The sequence below is a fragment of the Thamnophis elegans genome, chromosome 1 (genome assembly GCF_009769535.1).
Source record: "Thamnophis elegans isolate rThaEle1 chromosome 1, rThaEle1.pri, whole genome shotgun sequence".
Classification (NCBI taxonomy): Eukaryota; Metazoa; Chordata; class Lepidosauria; order Squamata; family Colubridae; genus Thamnophis; species Thamnophis elegans.
Genome location: NC_045541.1, coordinates 151,140,769 through 151,159,849, shown reverse-complemented (window position 1 = coordinate 151,159,849; position 19,081 = coordinate 151,140,769). Strand labels below are relative to the sequence as shown.

At 37.6% G+C, this 19,081-nt stretch overlaps 1 protein-coding gene across 2 annotated transcripts in view; it reads right to left on the bottom strand.

Annotated features, from left to right (window-relative positions):
• Window positions 1-19,081, bottom strand: part of AKT1 (AKT serine/threonine kinase 1) — a 97,180-nt gene that overhangs the window by 20,512 nt on the left and 57,587 nt on the right. For both annotated transcript variants that reach the window (XM_032235085.1, XM_032235076.1), the window contains exons 3-8: window positions 17,991-18,119; window positions 8,571-8,682; window positions 7,493-7,640; window positions 6,137-6,268; window positions 3,293-3,358; window positions 80-148 (exon numbers count right to left, since the gene is read on the bottom strand). In XM_032235085.1, coding sequence (XP_032090976.1) covers window positions 80-148; window positions 3,293-3,358; window positions 6,137-6,268; window positions 7,493-7,640; window positions 8,571-8,682; window positions 17,991-18,119 — 656 coding nt within the window. The remainder of the gene's footprint in view (window positions 1-79; window positions 149-3,292; window positions 3,359-6,136; window positions 6,269-7,492; window positions 7,641-8,570; window positions 8,683-17,990; window positions 18,120-19,081) is intronic.

The window sequence follows — 19,081 nt, the reverse complement described above, 5'->3', positions numbered from 1 at the left end:
ATAGACAAACTGAGAAGTTTTCCAACCATTAAAATGACATCACTTAATAGCATTTGATTTTGAGGAACATGATCCTTACCTCCCCTCCATTAGCATATTCCATAACAAAACACAAACGGTCATGCGTCTGAAAAGAATATTTCAATGCCTAAAAAAAAGTAGACAAAAATCTTACTTTTACATCATCTGTTATGCTTTATAACCAACCAGGAGTTTACTGGAGTTGGACCTGTGCCCTGAAACTTCACAAATCGCATCTGCTGTAACAGGAAATGATGAATCCCTCTCTACTGAATAAACCCCTGCCCCTTTCTAAAGGGAACACTTTCAGTATACACTATGAATATTCTTGTTTTAATTGCAAATTTCCTTTTTCTTTTCTCTTGCTTTTTATGCATATTCCTCATGGCACAGTCTTTTAGACTGTATTGAACAATACAATGCAATACAATAGCCAAACTGAAATAGCAAAATTTGTAGAAGAGTTTGCAATGCAACAGAACAGTTGTCAACTAAGATTGCTGTTTATATTGGAACGAAACAACTTTAACAATATTCAATAGTGTTCAATATTCTCCCTAATTTAACATTTACCTCTGATGATTGTTACATGCATATTATCAAATAATGGAATAATGGTAGCAGTTGTAATAAAAGTAAAGTATATAATAAAGGAAAAATGAAATAAAGTAGACATTACTTTATTTAGCTTGGACATGTCTTACAATTCAGTAACGACATTCAGCTAAGCTTGAAAAGTGAAGGTAAGATAGATACAAGAAAGATGCTGGAGTATTTCATAATACTGAAGATTATTCCCAATTCTGTTTCCAAAATTGTGCACCAAGAAGACATCCTAACTATGATACTTATTATTTATTTATTCACATTTATATAGATGTTATTGAGTCTTTAATTACTGTTAATGTGCTTTTAATGATTTTTGTTGTATGATTCTGATTTTTTTGTACTTTTCTATGAGCTCAGAGTGATGTGTGTGAGACTGGTGGTTATATAAATTGAGCGAATAAATACACAAATGAAAGAGCTCTACTATATCTGATCTAAAGCTCCATCTAGCAAGTGTTTTCCCTTCCACTAATGATTCATTCCCAGCAACCAGAAATGCATTGCTTCTGAATGGGAAGCCCCCAAGTGGTGATGCCTCCACTCATCATGCAGACTTTTGCAGCGCAAAGAGTGCCAGCTTGGTTTGACATGCTCTCTATTTCGTTTTGCTTGGGCTGCAGCCCAGAAGTTACAGCTGGGGTTTCAAAGCCAGAGAAGGAGTCACAACGTTGGCCTTAGATAAAAATAAACATATCCATAAATAATAATGGATTGTATAAGACAGCATTTTCTGGATCCAGAACAAGAACTCTCCCCCTCCCAAAGCTCTGGCAAGTCCTGCTGAAGATCCATTAGTTGATCATGAATCACCTGGTTCTCTTAATGAAAGTAGGATAAAGGACTTCGTATTACAAAAGTTAAGGAAGTCAAAAGTACCGCGGATCCAAACTTTTCACTTGTTTATTTACTTTGCTTTCTATGCTTCTCAATTCCTATTTGCGCTGAAGTAACAGAACATACGATTAAAACCAAACTAAGACAAATACATGTGTTAATCTGATGTGCAGGAGTAATAACAAGCTTTTTAGATTCAAACTTGTGGTGGGTTCCAGATCCGGTTGCAATCAGTACGGTGCAACAGGGCCGGGCGTCCACCACATGCACACGTGCGGTAGCACATGCGTACTTACCGCCCATGATGGCTCTGCAACACTCCAGCTGCTTGCCGGAGTGTTGCGCAGGCGCCAAACGCTCCGTGCACGGAAGCCCCAATCGGCTCATATACAGGTAAGGACGGCGGGCGAGCAGGCCCTCCGAAGCACCGTACTGGAACAGTACCTGTTGCTCCCAGCAGGCACTGGTACACCCGTACCGGGGCATACCGGTCGTATCCCACCATGATTCAAACGCTCTTCTGAGGAATCATGTTTTCACTGCTCGTTGGAAGAAAATTAAGGGGAGGTGATCCAAATGTCTAGGGTCACATGTTTCACAAGAGGGAGGTATGATTACATGACTGACCTTCCAAGCAGCTGTAGCAACCTGAGTTACCATATGCTGAACCATTTGAAGGTTCTGCATAGTCTTCAGGACAGCCCTATATGCCGTGAGTTGCACATATACTGGGTGACAAACGTCTGAGCGAGCTGGGAAGACAAGAAAGGGGAGCTTTCTTTTCCCTATAATTAGGGTAAATTCTGCAACAATACTTACCAGGTGATCAAGCACAACTACAAGATTAGTTCTCAGACCTAAGGAGACCAGTGAGGAATTAAGGACTTTTGAAATGAAAAGGGATAGGCAGAAGATGATTTTTTTTCATAGTAATTAGCCTCAATCAAAAATGATTTTTTAACAAACATGTTTTGGAATACCCTATTAGAAGTGTGTTCCCAAATAAATAACACTAGAGAAATGTTGGTATCTCTGAAAAATTGCTTACATGGTATTTGGGTTGACTGCAAGCATCCTGCTATTTTCCACAGAAGGCTGGAAAACAAATGTGTTCGTAAGGAAATGCATGCCTGGAAGAGTATGAAGATGACAAGATATGATGCTGCCTACTGACTTGTTTGGATTCAGAAAGGGTTGGACTAATTCACAAAAGTCATAAAGACCAATGGCTATTAGACTTGATGGCTGGTTGTCTCCCTCTGAAGGCCACCTGTAGGGAGAAATATGGGCTTCCTTGTGCGGTTGGTTAGCCACTGTGAGAACAGAATGCTGGACTTGATGGATCACAGGTCCAACCCACCAGAGAACTGCTGATGTTATGTTCTAAACTTCTGCCAGGTTACATATTTTATAAGCTTATTTCCAAGGCTGTACTAAAAAAAAATACCTCTGATACTAGACATACTATTCAATCAACATGATGGGCAGGCACTAATTGCTTTATCTAACATTTTCCAAGTCCTAGAACTACTAAGTCCCCATCTGTACCTCTTTGGATGACAAAAATAATTGTGTGCGCGCGGACATGTAACCGTGCATGCACATTGAGTAAAGTTCTTTCCCTTACAATTGGCATCATAAAGCACCATTTGCTCACAAATTGACTCTAAATTGTACTGCATAAACTGGATTAGGTTGTTTATCATATATTCCATCCAATTTGGAGAAACACGTGCCAATCTGCTTTTGTTAGTGAGAACAAACACAGAGGTAACCATTATTTCTCATTCATAAGAGACTTTTAAAAAATTACAGAAAGAATGCTTACTGTTAAAAATGGATGCCTAGAATTCTGCAAAACCCGGTTTTCTGTCAGAGTATGTGCTACTTCATCCTGCAGGACAACCGAAATAGTAAAGAATATGTGACAATTCAATTTTACTCATTAAAAACTACTTTTGACAGAAGAATGAATAAAACAGCCTTTCTAAATGTCCTAGAAAATGAAGCAGAGCATTTAAAAGCCAGTTTATATAATACAGGTGAGAATAATGTGGAATCCTTCCAGACTGCATCTCAGAAAATCATCAATTTGGAAAGGGCCATTTAGGTCCCTGAGTCCAATCTTCTGCTCAGCTCAGAAACCCAAATTCAAGCATCTCTGCCAGATGGCTCTCCATCCTCCTCAATCACTCTCAAAATAACTGGCATCACTGCTGAAGGTTACTGCTACTGTCAGAAGACATTTTTTGTGCCTTACAGTAACATAAAACTATTATTGTATGTTTTGCACTCTGAAGTGTTGAAGGTCATGAACTGTGCAAACATCTTGTCAGAAAATGGAAAACCAGCATTTATGCCCTGACCTCAGACTATTCAGACCTTTTAATCTCTCTTTCCTGGACTCTATTTCTAGTATCCTGATTGTCTTCATAGTGGTTCCCTTAACCTTTTTTCCAGTTTGTCTGAATCCCTAAAGTGTGGTGCCAGAACTAGAGAGAATACACCAGGGGTAGGAACTGACCAGTACATAAAGTGAAACTATGATTTCCCATTGTTTAGAAACTATAGTTCTGTTGATGTACCTTAAAACCTCATTTGTCTTTTTGTAGCCGCAACTTGTGGCTGTTTCATACTCAGTTTGCACTTAACTACTACTTTCAAATATTTCAAAAGTAATATTGCCAAGCCAGATGCCCTGCATTCTGTTCTCCTGCAATCTATTTCCTGTTTTCTAAGTGAGGAAACTTGCATTTGCTTCTAGCAAATGTCTATGGAGATTCTATCTTGCTTCTATCAAGTTTTATTTTATGAGCTTGAGCCCAATTCTGTAAGATCATTTGAATTTTATTTCTGCCTTCTAAAGCATCAGCTGCTATTCCACAAACCTGATAAGGCTTCCTTCCCCCTTTTCATCCAAATAATCAATAAAATCCTGTGGAGTGCAGAAACATGGCTGCACTAGTGTAGCTCACTTGATATTTCAATTGCCCAGCTGATGAGAACCTTGGGTAGTATGATGTTTGAAATAGCTACAGTATGTATCCACTTAACTGTCACTTCATTTAGCTTACACTTAGTCTGCACTAGCTCGCTAATCAGTATATTATGCTTTGTCAGATTCTTTGCTGAAATCAAAATACATTACATCTCCTGCCATTCCTTGTCATTGACTTGGCTGGCTAGGATTGATGGGAGCTGGAGTTCAATGCCTGGAAGGGCACACATTCACCATAATATAATTAATTTATATTTCAAGGACAAATATTTTTAACCTATGTGATATGGCCAATTTTAGCCAAAATGTTAGGAAAAGCGCTAACATCAGGAAGTTTCTTCAAAAAAAGATTACGATAAATCAGATGTTGTCTGTCTGTCTCTCTCTACTGATCTAGGCAACATGGGTGGGTTTCCAATTAGATTTGATAACCACAGATCAATTCAGGTTGAACAAACTATTTGTTTATTTGGGGAATTGATATTGCAGCCTATTCGCATATAGCAACTCAAGGCGGCTTACAGAATATAAAACTTTATATAAAAACAACAGAACTAATAAAAGAAGAGTCATATAATAAATTAATATAGTAAAATTGCCCCCTGCCCCGGTGACAGCACCTCATTCGAGCCATTTAATGGGCTCCATCCTGCTCTGGGTTCCCCAGGCCCACTGGCAGAACCAGGTCTTCAGTGCCTTCTGGAAGAGCATTAGAGTGGGGGCCATTCTAATCTCTGGGGGAATGATGTTCCAGAGAGAGGGGGCCACCATGGAGGTGCTTCTTATGGGTTCCACCAGGTGTATCTCCCTAAGGGATGGGACCTGCAACATTCCCTGCTTCCCCGCTCTGATGGGTTGGGTAGATGTGACTGGCAAGAGACTGTCCCTCAACTATAGTTGTCTAACTCACGTATAATGCCAATCCATAAAGTATGGGTTACAAACCACTGCAGTTGGGTTCAGATTTCATCCAGAACCAGACCAAAAACAACTACACTGACTTAATTTTATGTATGAAGTTTGCTCAAATTGACAATTTCAGCTTTTATTAATTGACTGGCTTCAGTTACAGTGTTCTGCAACATGTTTTCAAAGAACAGAACAGATTCTCACATCCCAATGTTATTTCCCGATTCTTTTAATTGCCAAATATAATTGCACAAAACATAGCTTGTCTAACTCTGATATTAAGGCTTGTACAGCTAGTACTAATCTATGGCTTCATGTCATATTAGGGAAAAAAACAGTGATGAAATTAAAAAAATTCCTTACCGATTCTGTGGGCGTGGCTTGGTGGTAGGGTCATGTGACTGGGTGGACATGGCCAACTTTTAAAAAACTTTTAAAAGCATTTTTTAACTACCAGTTCTCCCGGTAATGCTAAAAACAGTAAATAAAAAAGTTCAAGCGGTCAGCTGTGTAACAATCAGCTGTGCCGCACAATTGTCGGAACTTTTTAAAAAAACTTTTTAAAGCATTTTTTTATAGCGGTTCAGGTGAACCGGTAGCATTTCACCCCTGGGAAAAAATGATCTCAATTCTCTGAGAATTTAATTCATAAATGAGATGAAATGCATCTTGAGGTTCAAAAACCTCAAGTTTGAAAAAAAGAAAACAGTCCTGACATATTCAGCATCCCTACTGTTCTAGAAGGGTAAACCACAACAATCTTACCTTTGCAACAATTACTTCCTTCTTCAAAATTTTCATGGCATAATAGCGTCCAGTTGCTTTCTCTTTCACCAGAATGACCTTTCCAAAAGTACCTTTTCCCAGGAGCTTAAGGTACTCAAATTCATTCATTGTCTGTCGAAGACAGGTTTAAAATGTTATAGGCCAATTAAACAGTAAATGAAGGAAAATAACTGACAACTTAGATCAACTCGTTCTCTTATCACATGAATCCAGGATTTTCAAAAGAAGAATAAATCATAGTGGCTGAGTTTGCACGTTACGCTAAAAGCCAAAAATAAACTGAACAAATTAAGGTTTAAAAAGATGAATTAATCCAGATACTCTATGCATTTATGTAGTGATATAAAGAAATACCTTACTAACTGTATTCCAGAATTATCTAAATGAACAACTGTTTCAATGTATGTCACTATCTAAGGCAATGTTTGTCAACTTCAGCAATTTTAAGCTGGGTGGACTTTTAATTTCCAGAATGCTGCTGGCTGGGGAATTCTGGGAGTTGAAGTTCATATAGTCTGAATTTGCCAAGTTTGCGAAACATTGGCCTAAGTAAATGAATTAAACTTTCCTATTTGCTACAGAAAGTACAACAAATTTAGTACCCTGGATAAGCTTGTTAAGATTATAACTTAACAATAGCAATAGCACTTACAATTATATACCACTCCATGTGCTTTAGAGCAGTTTCTGAGAAGTTTACAAATATGAACCTATTGCCTTCAACAATCTAAGTCCTCATTTTACTGACTTTGGAAGGATGGAAGGCTGAGTCAACCCTGAGCCAATCAGGTTTGAAATACTTCATTCTAACTACTGTGCCACCAGGGCTCTTTAATTTATATTTAATTTATATTAAGCTATACCTGCCTTACAGTCTAAAATGCAGATATGGTTAAATATAATTCAATTTCCAGCCTTCTAGATATTTCCCTGCCTGTTGTAAAATTCTATTAGAAAGCATTGTATCCAACCATATAATTTGTCCCTCACCTCTACAAGGGCTTGGCACTACCCCTCAGAAAATGTTAAACTCCTTTAACTTTTGAAGAAGAAACTCATCTAAAGTTACCCCAGGCATTCCTGCAGCAGTTTCTAAACCCCAACCAACACAGCTATTGCTTAGGGATAGTAAATGCTGAAATCAAAATAACTTGAAGAACACAAAGCTACAAAAGATATTCAAATTGATGCTCTCTCAATTTGATGGTTTTAGATGCATTGAGACTACGTGAGAATTTTAGAAACTGGCAGGTACCATATTGAAAAAGGCAGCTTATGACACTGAAGGACATGTGGAATTCACATGAGTGTGTGTGACTGAAAAATAATACTTACTACTTTGTGTTTTGGTTTTGTCATTGAAATTTCCATTTCTTCAGCACCTGAATTATCACTGGGCGAACCAGATCGAAAATCCATGCTTTCTTCCTCTTGCTTCTTAAGGCTGTCTGCTACTGTTTGGATGGCTTTTGTCCATTCTTCCCTAAGAAAATATAAAAATTATTTCATTGTGATGTGTGATTTTGGAAAAGAGTAGGGGGAAATGCAAAGCTTACTTCCAAGCTTACTTTCCAAAAAATAATTGGGCTTCAATCATGTTTGGAATGTTAGAAAACAGGAATAGGAATACTGTTAGGAACCACCATTTTCCTTCCTAAGATATTTTAAATTCTGGTCTGGAGTAAAATGTGTTCTTCTGGTTATTATATAGGACAGTAGGACACCTGGTTGGTAACAGATGACAGAAATTTCAGTCCAACATTCTTGAAAGCTATTTTTTGGGAGAGGTAGAAATACTAGACCAGTGAAGATGAACCTTTTATCCACTGAGTGCCCAAATTGCATGCATCCATGCCCAAACTGAAAGGTGTATGCACGCAAATGTGTGCATGTGCGAACATGTGCACATGCATACATGCACACATGTGCAGCAGAGACCCAAAGCCCAGCTGGCTGGCGGGAGGAAGGCATCCCAACAATGGCAGCGCAGCAAGATCTTTTTCTTCCGTGAGCTTCTGTTTCATCGTTTGCAGGGAAACAAAAGCTCACGGAAGGAACGCCACGAAGATCTGACCTGGGGCGATGGCGCTAGCAGAGAGCGTTCTGTGTGCCACCTCTGGCACGCATGCCATAGGTTCGCCATCACGGTACTAGACTATGTTGTGTATACATGCAATGCACACTTTTATTAGTGATGCACAATTGCAAGCAGTTCCTTCTATAATACAAGAGTTCTTTATTCCCTCCCAACCTAGTCTGATAAAAGTGAATTTCATGGGAAATGAGACTAAAGCCCACAGCACCAAACCAATAAAAAGGGAAGCATTTGAGAAGATGGAGCTCTCTAATAATGCTGAACATTTACATCTGCTTTTGCAAGTTGTTTTTGTATTTAAGACTGAAGGAAACATACCGCTCCTCTGGAGTCTCCACATGAAATGTTCTTTCAATTACTGTGGTCCACTGGAGGCATCTGATGATGAATGTGTTTGGTTTAGGTCTCTCTGTCTTCATCAACTGGCACTCTAGCACAGATTGAGGGAAGAAAGTCATGGTACGTAAACAGGTTTAAATAATCATTTGTCTTTATTCTTATCAGCAAACAGTTGTGATTAATCAGGCATAGAAATCTCTGTAAGTACCGTATTTTTCGGAATATAAGACGCACCAGAGTATAAGACGCACCAAGGTTTTGAAGAGGCATTTTTTTAAAAAAAGTAGGTAGGTAGATAGAGGATAGAGAGGGAGAGAAAGAGAGAGAAATACAGTAGGTAGGTAGGGAGAGGAATAGAGAGAGAAATAGAAATAGTGTAGGTAAGTAGGTAGAGGGATAGAGAGAGAAAAATAGAAAGAGAGAGAGAGAGAGAGAAATATAGTAGATACGTAGGGAGAGAGAGAGAGAGTGTGTAGGTAGGTTGGTAGGTAGAAGAATAGAGAGACAAATAGAGTGAGGGGGAGAGAAATACAGCAAATAGGTAGGGAGAGAGAGTGTGTAGGTAGGTACATAGATAGATAGAGGGGGGAGAGAGAGAAGTACAATAGATAGGTAGGGAGAGAGAGAGTAGATAGGTAGGTAAATAGAGTGGGAGAGAGAGAAAGAGAGAGAGAGAAATACAGTAGATAGGTAGGGAGAGAGAGAATAGATAGGTTGGTAGGTAAATGTTTCCAGGTGTATTTATCCATGTGCTAGAGAGTGAAATCGCTGACAATCTGCAGCACCTAAGACTTTGTTTTTGCAGGCACAGCACTTGATCAATGTAATTCTCATCAATCAGTTAAAGAGCTTTCCAAAAGGGGAAAAAAAGTTTTTGAACTCTGCAAACCTCCCCCAAAAGGCCCATTTTTCGCAAAAACAGGCCTGTTTTTTTAAAAAGGCATGAACAGCCTTGGGGGGCCTTGGGAGTGCTCCTGGTGGGCTGGGGGGGGGAATGAGCAAAAAATGTTTTTTTGCAAAAACTGGCTCATTTTGTGTCAAAAAATTGTATGCATAGCCTTATGGAGGCTTATAGAGTGCTTCTGGGGGCTGGGAAGGCAAAAAATGGCCCGTTTTTTGCTCATTTCTGCCCTCCCCAGCCTCCAGGAGCTCTCTGAAAGCCTCCATAAGGGTATGCATGGCCATTTTGGTGAAAGGGGTGGGGCTTCGTGAGACAAAAAATGCTATATTTGATGTATAAGACGCACCCAGATTTTCAGGCTCTTTTTTGAGGAAAAAAGGTGCGTCTTATACTCTGAAAAATACAGCAGTTCTTCAAGAAAGAGACTAACAGAACAGATTAAAGTGGGACTTCACTTAAAGTGGCTGCCTTATGATACGGAAAGCCATCAGCACTTTCGCCTGGCCCCAAATCAAAATGACATGTTGTGCTCATTTCACTAAGCATATAAAAATTAAAGAGTATGAAAAAAAGCGTCCCTATTTCTGACCATTTAGTATAGGTAGACCGTGTATAATTGACATATCATAAATTTTAGTTCTTATTTATTATTTTATACTAGAATTTATAATTGTACATTTACTGAGTGTTTTTATTTGTTCTGGTCTCTGGTCTATGACTGTAATAAACTAAATTGAATTGAATATTTCTGACCAAAATAAATAGCTCGCCAAATAAGCCACCTGACTTTGTAAAACGCACAACTGCCTTCACATAACTTAAATCCTGCACAAAGAACTGATTTCAGCTCATTGGCATTTTTATACTGCACCTTTTACAGCTTTCCTAATTCACCCTTACTCTACTACACGTATTGCTTGAGTTACAAACAATGCCTGCAGGGCATGGAGAGGCCCAGGGAAAGAGAGTGCAGTATGTGTACTCTATATGTATGTGTAAACTCAGGAAGGCCTAGGAACAGTGTGGTGTGCAAAAAGGCAGCAGGGGAAGGGGAGACTAACCACAGTGGACGTGTGATTCTCCCTGTTGGGCTTCTCCATTGATTTTGCTTATGAAAGGCCAGCAGGGAAGATCACAAATGGCAATTGTATGACTGTGGAATGCTGCAACCACTGTAAGTGTGAGCTGGTTGCCAAGCACCTGTATGATGATGACATGACTCTGGGAATGTTGCAACAGCCAGAACCCCAAGGCTGGCTGCAAGTATCCCTTATTCAGCACATGGTTGATAAATGGAAGGTCGGTGAGCGAAGGCTACTTGTAATCAGATGAAGAGGAAGCATCAAGATGACCATTTCACTGAAATGTCATCTTCTAACACCATTCTGGTTTCACTCTTAAATGGCTTTATGAAGTTCAAGAGCTAAAAGAGCCTCTTTTAAATTTAAATACCAAATGCCAAAGCAGATCTGCTTACTGAAGTCCAAGTGTTAATAATGGGGATATAAACATAGTCTACTATCAAGAGAATGTAGCACATTTCAGTTGTAACCATTAGATTTTTGGTTGCTTTTGTGTTTATACTCTGGTATTATTAAGGCAGCAACTCAAAGTTCAGGCTTCCTTTTAAAACTAAAAGCTTCCAATTTGCACACTTACAATAAGATTAAGTATTCATCATCACTGGCTGAATTTTTTCCCCTCTGTCTTCTCTTTCTCTCTTTCTACGCTGCTGCATTTGAGGCCATATATTTATGCAAATTTCCTTTGCTTTTTTCTAATGAAATGAAGATTTAGGTCTTCATTCAAAGCGCACCAAAGATACTCTGTATCCTACTGAAAGAATTCAAGTAGATTTAAAAGGAAAGGGTGCATTACATGACTAAAGAAAATAAGTTTTACCAAGAGAAGTATACATTTTTAGGCGAGGAAATGTCACTGTTTATATTTGTCTTAATTCTGTGGTTATGGGCATCACTTTTTAAACTGAACCCAAATTCATAAAACAATTCTACCAGAGTAGATAACCTGGCATTATCCAGACCATTAGGAATATAACTTCAATAAGCTTCAGCAACTATAAGAGTTGCATTCAAAAACATCATCGGGAAACTACCAGCTTGCCTACTGCTCATTCATGGCTGCCAGATCTAAAGAAGCTGCCTTTTACAACTTCTGTCCAGTAATCTATTTATGGAAAAATTGATGGCTTGGCTAGAACAATCTGAAGTCCCAGGACATGGTACGGTTGGAGACACAGTAAAGCACCTGCATCCAAAGTGAAGCATGAAACCTTGAAAAGTGATTATCACAGACTTACATGAGTGTCAACCTGATGGCCTTGTCTGAGATAGAAGAAAGCCAGAGAATATCTATCAGCTGCTGTCAAGGGGCTTATTTGTGCAGCTCACATATGTGCAAAAGAACAGCCTTGAGGCCAAAGGTCAAGAGGAAAGCCTCAACAAACCCTATCTCAAACGCAAAGAAAATAAAAAAGCTAAGGATAGAGGGGCAACCAGGAAGAATGAAGTAACAGAACACCAATGGCTGAATACTCAGCAGTAATCAAGGCACTTCAAAACATTGCCAATGTGGCAGAAGAACAGAAGCAGGGGAATATCTCACAGAAAGGAATGTGCATTAGAAGATCAGTTCCATCATAATGCTCAGCTTTGGGACTTTCCTAGAAAAGTCAGTACTGAATAGATCAAAGTCCCATAAATGTGATGCACAGAGACAATAAAGAGTAATTATGTTTCCTATCCATGAACAAATGCTAAGCCAGACATATATGGAAAATTAAATGGAAACAAATGAATAAAGTATATATAGGCAATCTGGTACCCTCAAAAAGATTTGGACTACATATCCTACAACCCTGAATCTGCCTGGCCAATGAGAAGAGACTAGAGGAGTTACAGAGCAATACAATTCAAGGGTATTAATTATTAACACAGGGGAAAGATGGCATAGATTACCTAAAATGATGGCATGAAACTTTCACTCTCTCACTTTTGATAGTTGCTGGGTATCTGTGTATCACTATAATCCAAATGAAATCCAAATCCAAAGGATACAGGGACAGCACTTTTCTTATTGTCACACAACCAACACATCTAGTTGTAACTACAGTATATTCTTGGAAGGATCAGTCTCCTCAACAAGAAGGAAAAGGGGGCAAAAAGAAGACTTGGACCTTCTGACTTGTATGAATCCAATTCTTTAATAATACAATGATAAAAAAATCTAAATTAATACCAAATTCTAGTTGTTTTTGTTGCCTGCCTTGTCCTATGGATTTATGTTTCCCAGAAGCAAGGATAAGCCTTAATATACCAACCAAGAACAACAACCAGATGAATACTTTTCTGGTGTGGGACAAAATTATTCCGTCCTCCCCAGAAATTGTTGACCCCAACCCGATTCATTTGCAGCATTTTTTGAGTAGTCTAATAAGAAAAGACTAGAAGAAGTCTTCAAAGTCGTAAGAGAGTTAAAATTATTTTGACCTCAAATGTGACAAACTGTACTATTATTGCTGTATGCTACAAGCAGTGGAATAAGACCAATTAAAATCGACATGTTTCCTCTAAATCAGCACTCTCCCATTGATATTTGTTAAGCTTGCTGATCTAGCAATCTTTAAAAGTACACAAGAAGATGAATAATAAGAGATTTGTCAGTTAATAACCACTATAATTCAAGAATGTCACAGAGAAATGTTTTGTTTAGTGAACAATATGCTGTCTAATTACCCTGCTCAATCATTACAGAACACATCAAGAAGCAAAATTTATCTGGAAAAAAAATCTTGTAGAATGTTTTAAAGAAAAATAATCATACTACATTTCACCAAGATTGCTTCTTGCATCATCATCCTCAACTCCATTAAGTTGCTTAGAATCATGTTATTAATTAATTTATTCATTATGGTATCAATTTATTTCCTCACTTTTAACGTATCAGACAAAGGGAAAAAATATAACAAACTGGCAAATTATTATTTAAAGAGCAAGGAGCTACATCTGATCTAAAAGCAGACAGGTAAAGGTAAAGGTTCTCCTCACACGTATGTACTAGTCATTCCCAACTCTAGGGGGCGGGGCTCATCTCAGTTTCTAAGCCGAAGAGCCAGCGCTGTCCGAAGATGTCTCCATGGTCATGTGGCCAGCATGACTAAACACCAAAGGCGCACGGAACTCTGTTACCTTCCCACCAAAGGTGGTCCCTATTTTTATACTTGCATTTTTTACATGCTTTTGAACTGCTAGGTTGGCAGAAGCTGGGACAAGTAACAGGAGCTCACTCTGTTACACTGCAGTAACTGCCTAACGGCCAACCTTCTGATCGACAAGCTCAACATCTTAGCCACTGAGCCACCCTTAAAAGCAGACAGAGTGATGGCCAAACAGAACCTCAGTAAATGCAGGTTAGGAAATGTGCCAAACACCCTTTTTCATATTTACAATAAATAGGTTGAGCTGAAGAATAGTGCAGGAAAAGGAAGGCCCACAGGAATAGCTTCTTACAATTTTCAAACTTTCTAAGGCAGGATCTGAAATATGGGTAGGTCCAAGGCTGCAGCTGGAAAACCATCACCTGATCTGCCATTGCTTAGCTGAACCACTGTTAAGTATTTTGCGTTTCCATGATTTTATAGGGAAAGCAGCTTCAGGCTCCTCTGTCTAGATATCCAATATCATCAAAACTGAACAGCAAAACTGACTGGATGTAGACCATAAAATACAAACAATATGATTTCTCTCCAGAAGATGTAGCACTTACCTGGGAGACTTTTAATTTTCTATTTTATCAAGCTACTTAATAAAGTAAATAGTCAAATTTAATTATCATAAGCAATGGAAAAGCAGCATTTAAAAAGGGCTGGGAAACTGTTTAAAAAACAAAACAAAAACATCTGACCCCTATTGCCCTCAAATCTTCTTTGCAACTTTGTGGATAAAAAATAATACTATTTCAAATGTGGGAAAATAATACATATAATATCTGCAAATGAGGCATAGATTTCTCCTTCCAGTATGCTATAATAAATCTTTCAGACAGTTCCCATTTCTTAAAAATCACCATTCATGAATCTTAATACATTTCAAATACTTCAGTGCATGCCAATAAGATTACATGTATCTTTAACTCAAAATGACTGAACAGTAACTCACAGTCGTTTGAACAATTCTATTGATTTCAATTCAAAATGTGGCAACAAGATTTAAGTATAAGGAAAAAGCACTAACCTTCTAAGGGGTTAATGACATCAACAACAGATTTAGATGCTGAGTTTTGAGAAGGGGAAGGAGATCTGCTGGAAAATATTCTAGACTAGTCTATCCATGAGTCTTTCCCCATGGAAAACAAAGGATGCAACAGAAACAATTAGCCAATCACAAAGGTAAGCTGGGTCTGACTTGATTATGGGAGACTACCAAGAAATTTGAGCCTATTAGGCAAGGAAATAAAACTAAAAATCCTGAAAGAGGATAGCAACAAACCACTTATCTAGTGTTGCCAAAAAATAGATAAGACAATTAAGTCATTAGGACTACAGTAGTGGAAGCTGAATTCAAAGCACATTGACTTCTTCAGAGATATTGTAACATTCCAAAAATTTGTCTTGAGGGGAAAAAAACAACAATCCATTCCTGAATCTTGCAGAGACTTAAATTGTGCAGAATTTTGACTGGTAGTGCACAAAACGCAAGCAGAGGCAGAAAATGATCAGGAAATATTTTGCCAAAAGATTATGTTAGTAGATTGATATTTCGGAGGAACTCTGACAAGCTTCGTGAAACAATTTGCCAGAAAATATACAATGCAAACCTGTGTATTAGAAGAGGTGAACAGGTAGAGACAAATAAGTTGTGGGTTTTTTCCTGTTGTTTCCAGCAGATCAACTAGACATTTTTGACAACAATACACCAAGAACAAAAAAAAAAATAAGGCAAAGTCTGCACTAAATCATAACCTTTATAGACCAAGACTGAAACAGTGTTACTGTTTGATTAGCATTATGTTATGATCCCTGCATAATGGTCTAATGAGATATATGAACCCAGAAACTATGGCTTATTAAACGAACCCAAATTAAGCAAACAATAGCTGACAAATGAACCCTATCTTATTTTTTTATGAAGAGATAACAACTCCAAAGTTAGCTTCATCTGGAAGACCTTGTAGTTTAAGTGACAAGCTGCGACATTTCTACAAATCTGGTATCTATATTATGTTTTAAAAGCATCAGAAACTAATCATGTTAGGTTTTGAATGGGGAAATTCCCAGATCAGAATGCTAACTAAATCACAGTTGGGGACTGTACGGTGCAATAATATTTAACATAGCTGGGGCGCTTGAAGACACCAGGTCATGGTACATCACCTGATTTACCTATATAAAGTATAAATGTCTTGGATCTTCAAGGAGGGATGGAACAATTTTCTGAAACAATAAAAGACAAGTTCCAATATTTCTATGTTGCCTATAAATGTCAAGTGCTTATACCTAGATATGGAAAAAATACATATTCTCAGATGTACTTTTCTCATTTAGTTATCTTTGTATTACCTGCATTTATAAACCTGCATCACACACACACAACTAATTCCTCATTTTTCAAAAGAGAACTAAATCAGATGAAAATATCATTAATTCCTATTTGTGATCAACTGTTCCTTCTTCCCCAAATACATTTCTTCACCAAAATAAGGAAGTTCAAGTGTATTTAAAAAGTCTGTTGTTAGGAGAACTCTAAACTCCAATTCATTCATGGTGGCTGGGTCTTTGAAATATAAGTAGGAGGTGAACAATGTTTCTGACATAAACAGATAGCAGTGCATTCAGATGCAAATCACCATTATGTGGTTGAGAGGCACCCTAAATTAGCCTAGTATCTTCCTAGAATGTCAAAATATTTACTCTACCCCAAGCACTTAAAACAAGAAAAGAGTCAGATTTCACATGACATGATGGAAGTGTCAAACACCTTTCTCTGCCTTTGTTGGCATCACCCCACAGACTGATAAATGTCGAGAAAAGAACCTTCCATCCATCTCCTTTTATCTGTAAATGGCTTTCTAGGAAACTGAGGGAAAGGACAGCGGAAATACTATGATAGAGAACATGACTTTCAGAAGGACAAATACATGACAGAATTTCAAGACTACTTGCTATGATGCTTCAGAAACATCACTTTGCCTATAAGAAGTAGGTTGTTTATGGCTATGTTGCAAACTGGAGAGCAGCTTCATAAACAAGAGGTGAAATTAAAAAAGCAAAAATAAATAAATAAAAGGGAGTGAAGGGGAGTGCAAAGGAGCTTTAGGTTAATAAAAATATGCAATACCCATTTTGTTAAATAGTTTGCACATTTCTATCTGTTTCGCTTTCCTTTTAAGTTAGGGCCATCAATAGACTAAAAATTGTTGACACGCCGTTCTGACGCTGTGTAACAATTGCTTAGGTATTGCTAGGTTTGTTTCTTTAAAGATGTTGTATTTTTTTACACAGGGCTTTAGAGCAGATAAGGTGCAAATAGATCCTGCAACATGCTTCTGTTCAGGATTTTGACCAGATAAACAATCCATTTTGCTAGCTTTACCTTCCCTCTTCCCAGACAGATTTTTTTTCCTGGGCCTAATAAACAGATTCCCCTATTAAGGATTGCTTGGAGGGTTTCCCTCTTGCTTCTTCTATTTATTGCCTATTTCTACATTCCCACCCCCACCCACTCCCCGCAGCTCCCAAACTTGCTAAACTTTCCTCTTAAGCAGGAAGGGTCATTTTTGTTAAAAAATGACTATAAAAATAATGATTAGTATAATGTAGTAACCAAATCATCATTCAACTACTAAATGTTACATGATAAGAAAAGAAATTCCCCCACCCATTTATCTTGGAAGTGGAGGGTATATTCTTTTATTCATAAGAGAGGTAGAGCAGAGCTTGCATATCAATAAAAGTAAAGACTTCCAAAAACTGCCTGTGGAGTCCCTGGATGGAAAGTCTGGATTCCACACATATTTTAGTAAAACTTTAACCCTCTATGAGACAGGAATGATGGCAGCAGCTCAACACCCACACCCCTTATATTTTCTTTCCTTTCTACCTCTTTCCTCCTCTCCTCTCCATCTTTTTTTTTGTTCTTTTGTGGCTGTTTCTGGTGGAAGGAAGGAAGAACATGTATGTACTTGTATGTTTTGTGTGAGAATTATATTTGTGCATGTGCAAACATGCTTTTATAAATTGATTAGTTTCATTTAAAGGGGAATTAATTTTAAATCAATACTAATTATTTCCAAACTATTAATTTAGGGGTATGTGTGTGTTCCTTTTGTTTTGAAATATGGTTTGGCCATGAACATATACACGTATAATAAGTATGTCATATATATGTTAGCGGAAAAATGACTTAAGTAGCTAAAATCATTTTCAAAAGTACAATTTGTTAGGGACAGATCTTGAAGCCTGTATATTGTAAAATACTTACGAGCCACTGAAAAATTATTTAAGGGGGATTCTCGCTGGTCAACATCTTGAGGTCGCTCTTTATAGCCAATAAATGTTCCATCGTTCTTCAACAGAAAGTACCTTGGCCTCCATGTTTTAATGTACTCTCCTGAAATGGAGAAAAGAAGAACCAGAATTAAGAATGATTCATAAGTTTGGGATATTTTCTTCATACCAATGTTACTGCTACAGGATATATTAAAAAAATGACTACATCTCCTATATTTCAGAAAGCTGACTTTAGATTTTATTTTTTTAACTCACTTTTGCCCTTTGTTTTGATCAGTTAACTTTTACTATATAAATGGTACGATAATACACACGTTGATTGCAGAAATCCTTTTTAATACTTGCTTCTCCCCACCACCACTTTTGTTCAATCAGGTTCCTTTCTTCCTTTCCCCCTCAAAAAAAATATGGTCGCCATACATTGTTTTGACCATCCCCACACATTAAAATAGAAAACATGATTTCAAAGAGTCATCAATAAAATCTCTTAATATTGTCATCCAAATCTTTTTCTTTTCCATTTTTCTTTTCCCTCTTCTAACATTTCAGAATTTGACCCTAAAGTAATTCAAAAACTGCATGGACTGTATAGGCAAATTTCTTACCTTTTTAATACAGACTAATTAATTGATAAATAAATTGATGCATAATATAAAATGCAACAATGAGCATATCTGCTTCTCCATTCAATACGAACTCCATGATAAACAAATATTTTTACCAGGTTTATTAAAGTCAGCTTCAAAAGGGAAAGCATACTTTCTTCAGCTTCTTGCAGAAAATATTATTTACTCGGTGTGTGGTCAAATATTGTATTTATTTAATCATCTTTTTAAAAACATATTGAAGCAGAATGTTACTTGAGAATTTTTACATACTTTTTTACAAATAGCAAGAAAAAACAAAAATATTTGTTTTAAAATATTATTGAAGATAATTTTTTATTTATTCCTGTTTCTAGACTATATCTTTTGAGTGAAATTCCAGTCCATATATTAGAAATGAACTCCCTCTCTGATGCATCACGCACAGGCCACACGCACTCCAGTTCTGCAAAAGTGA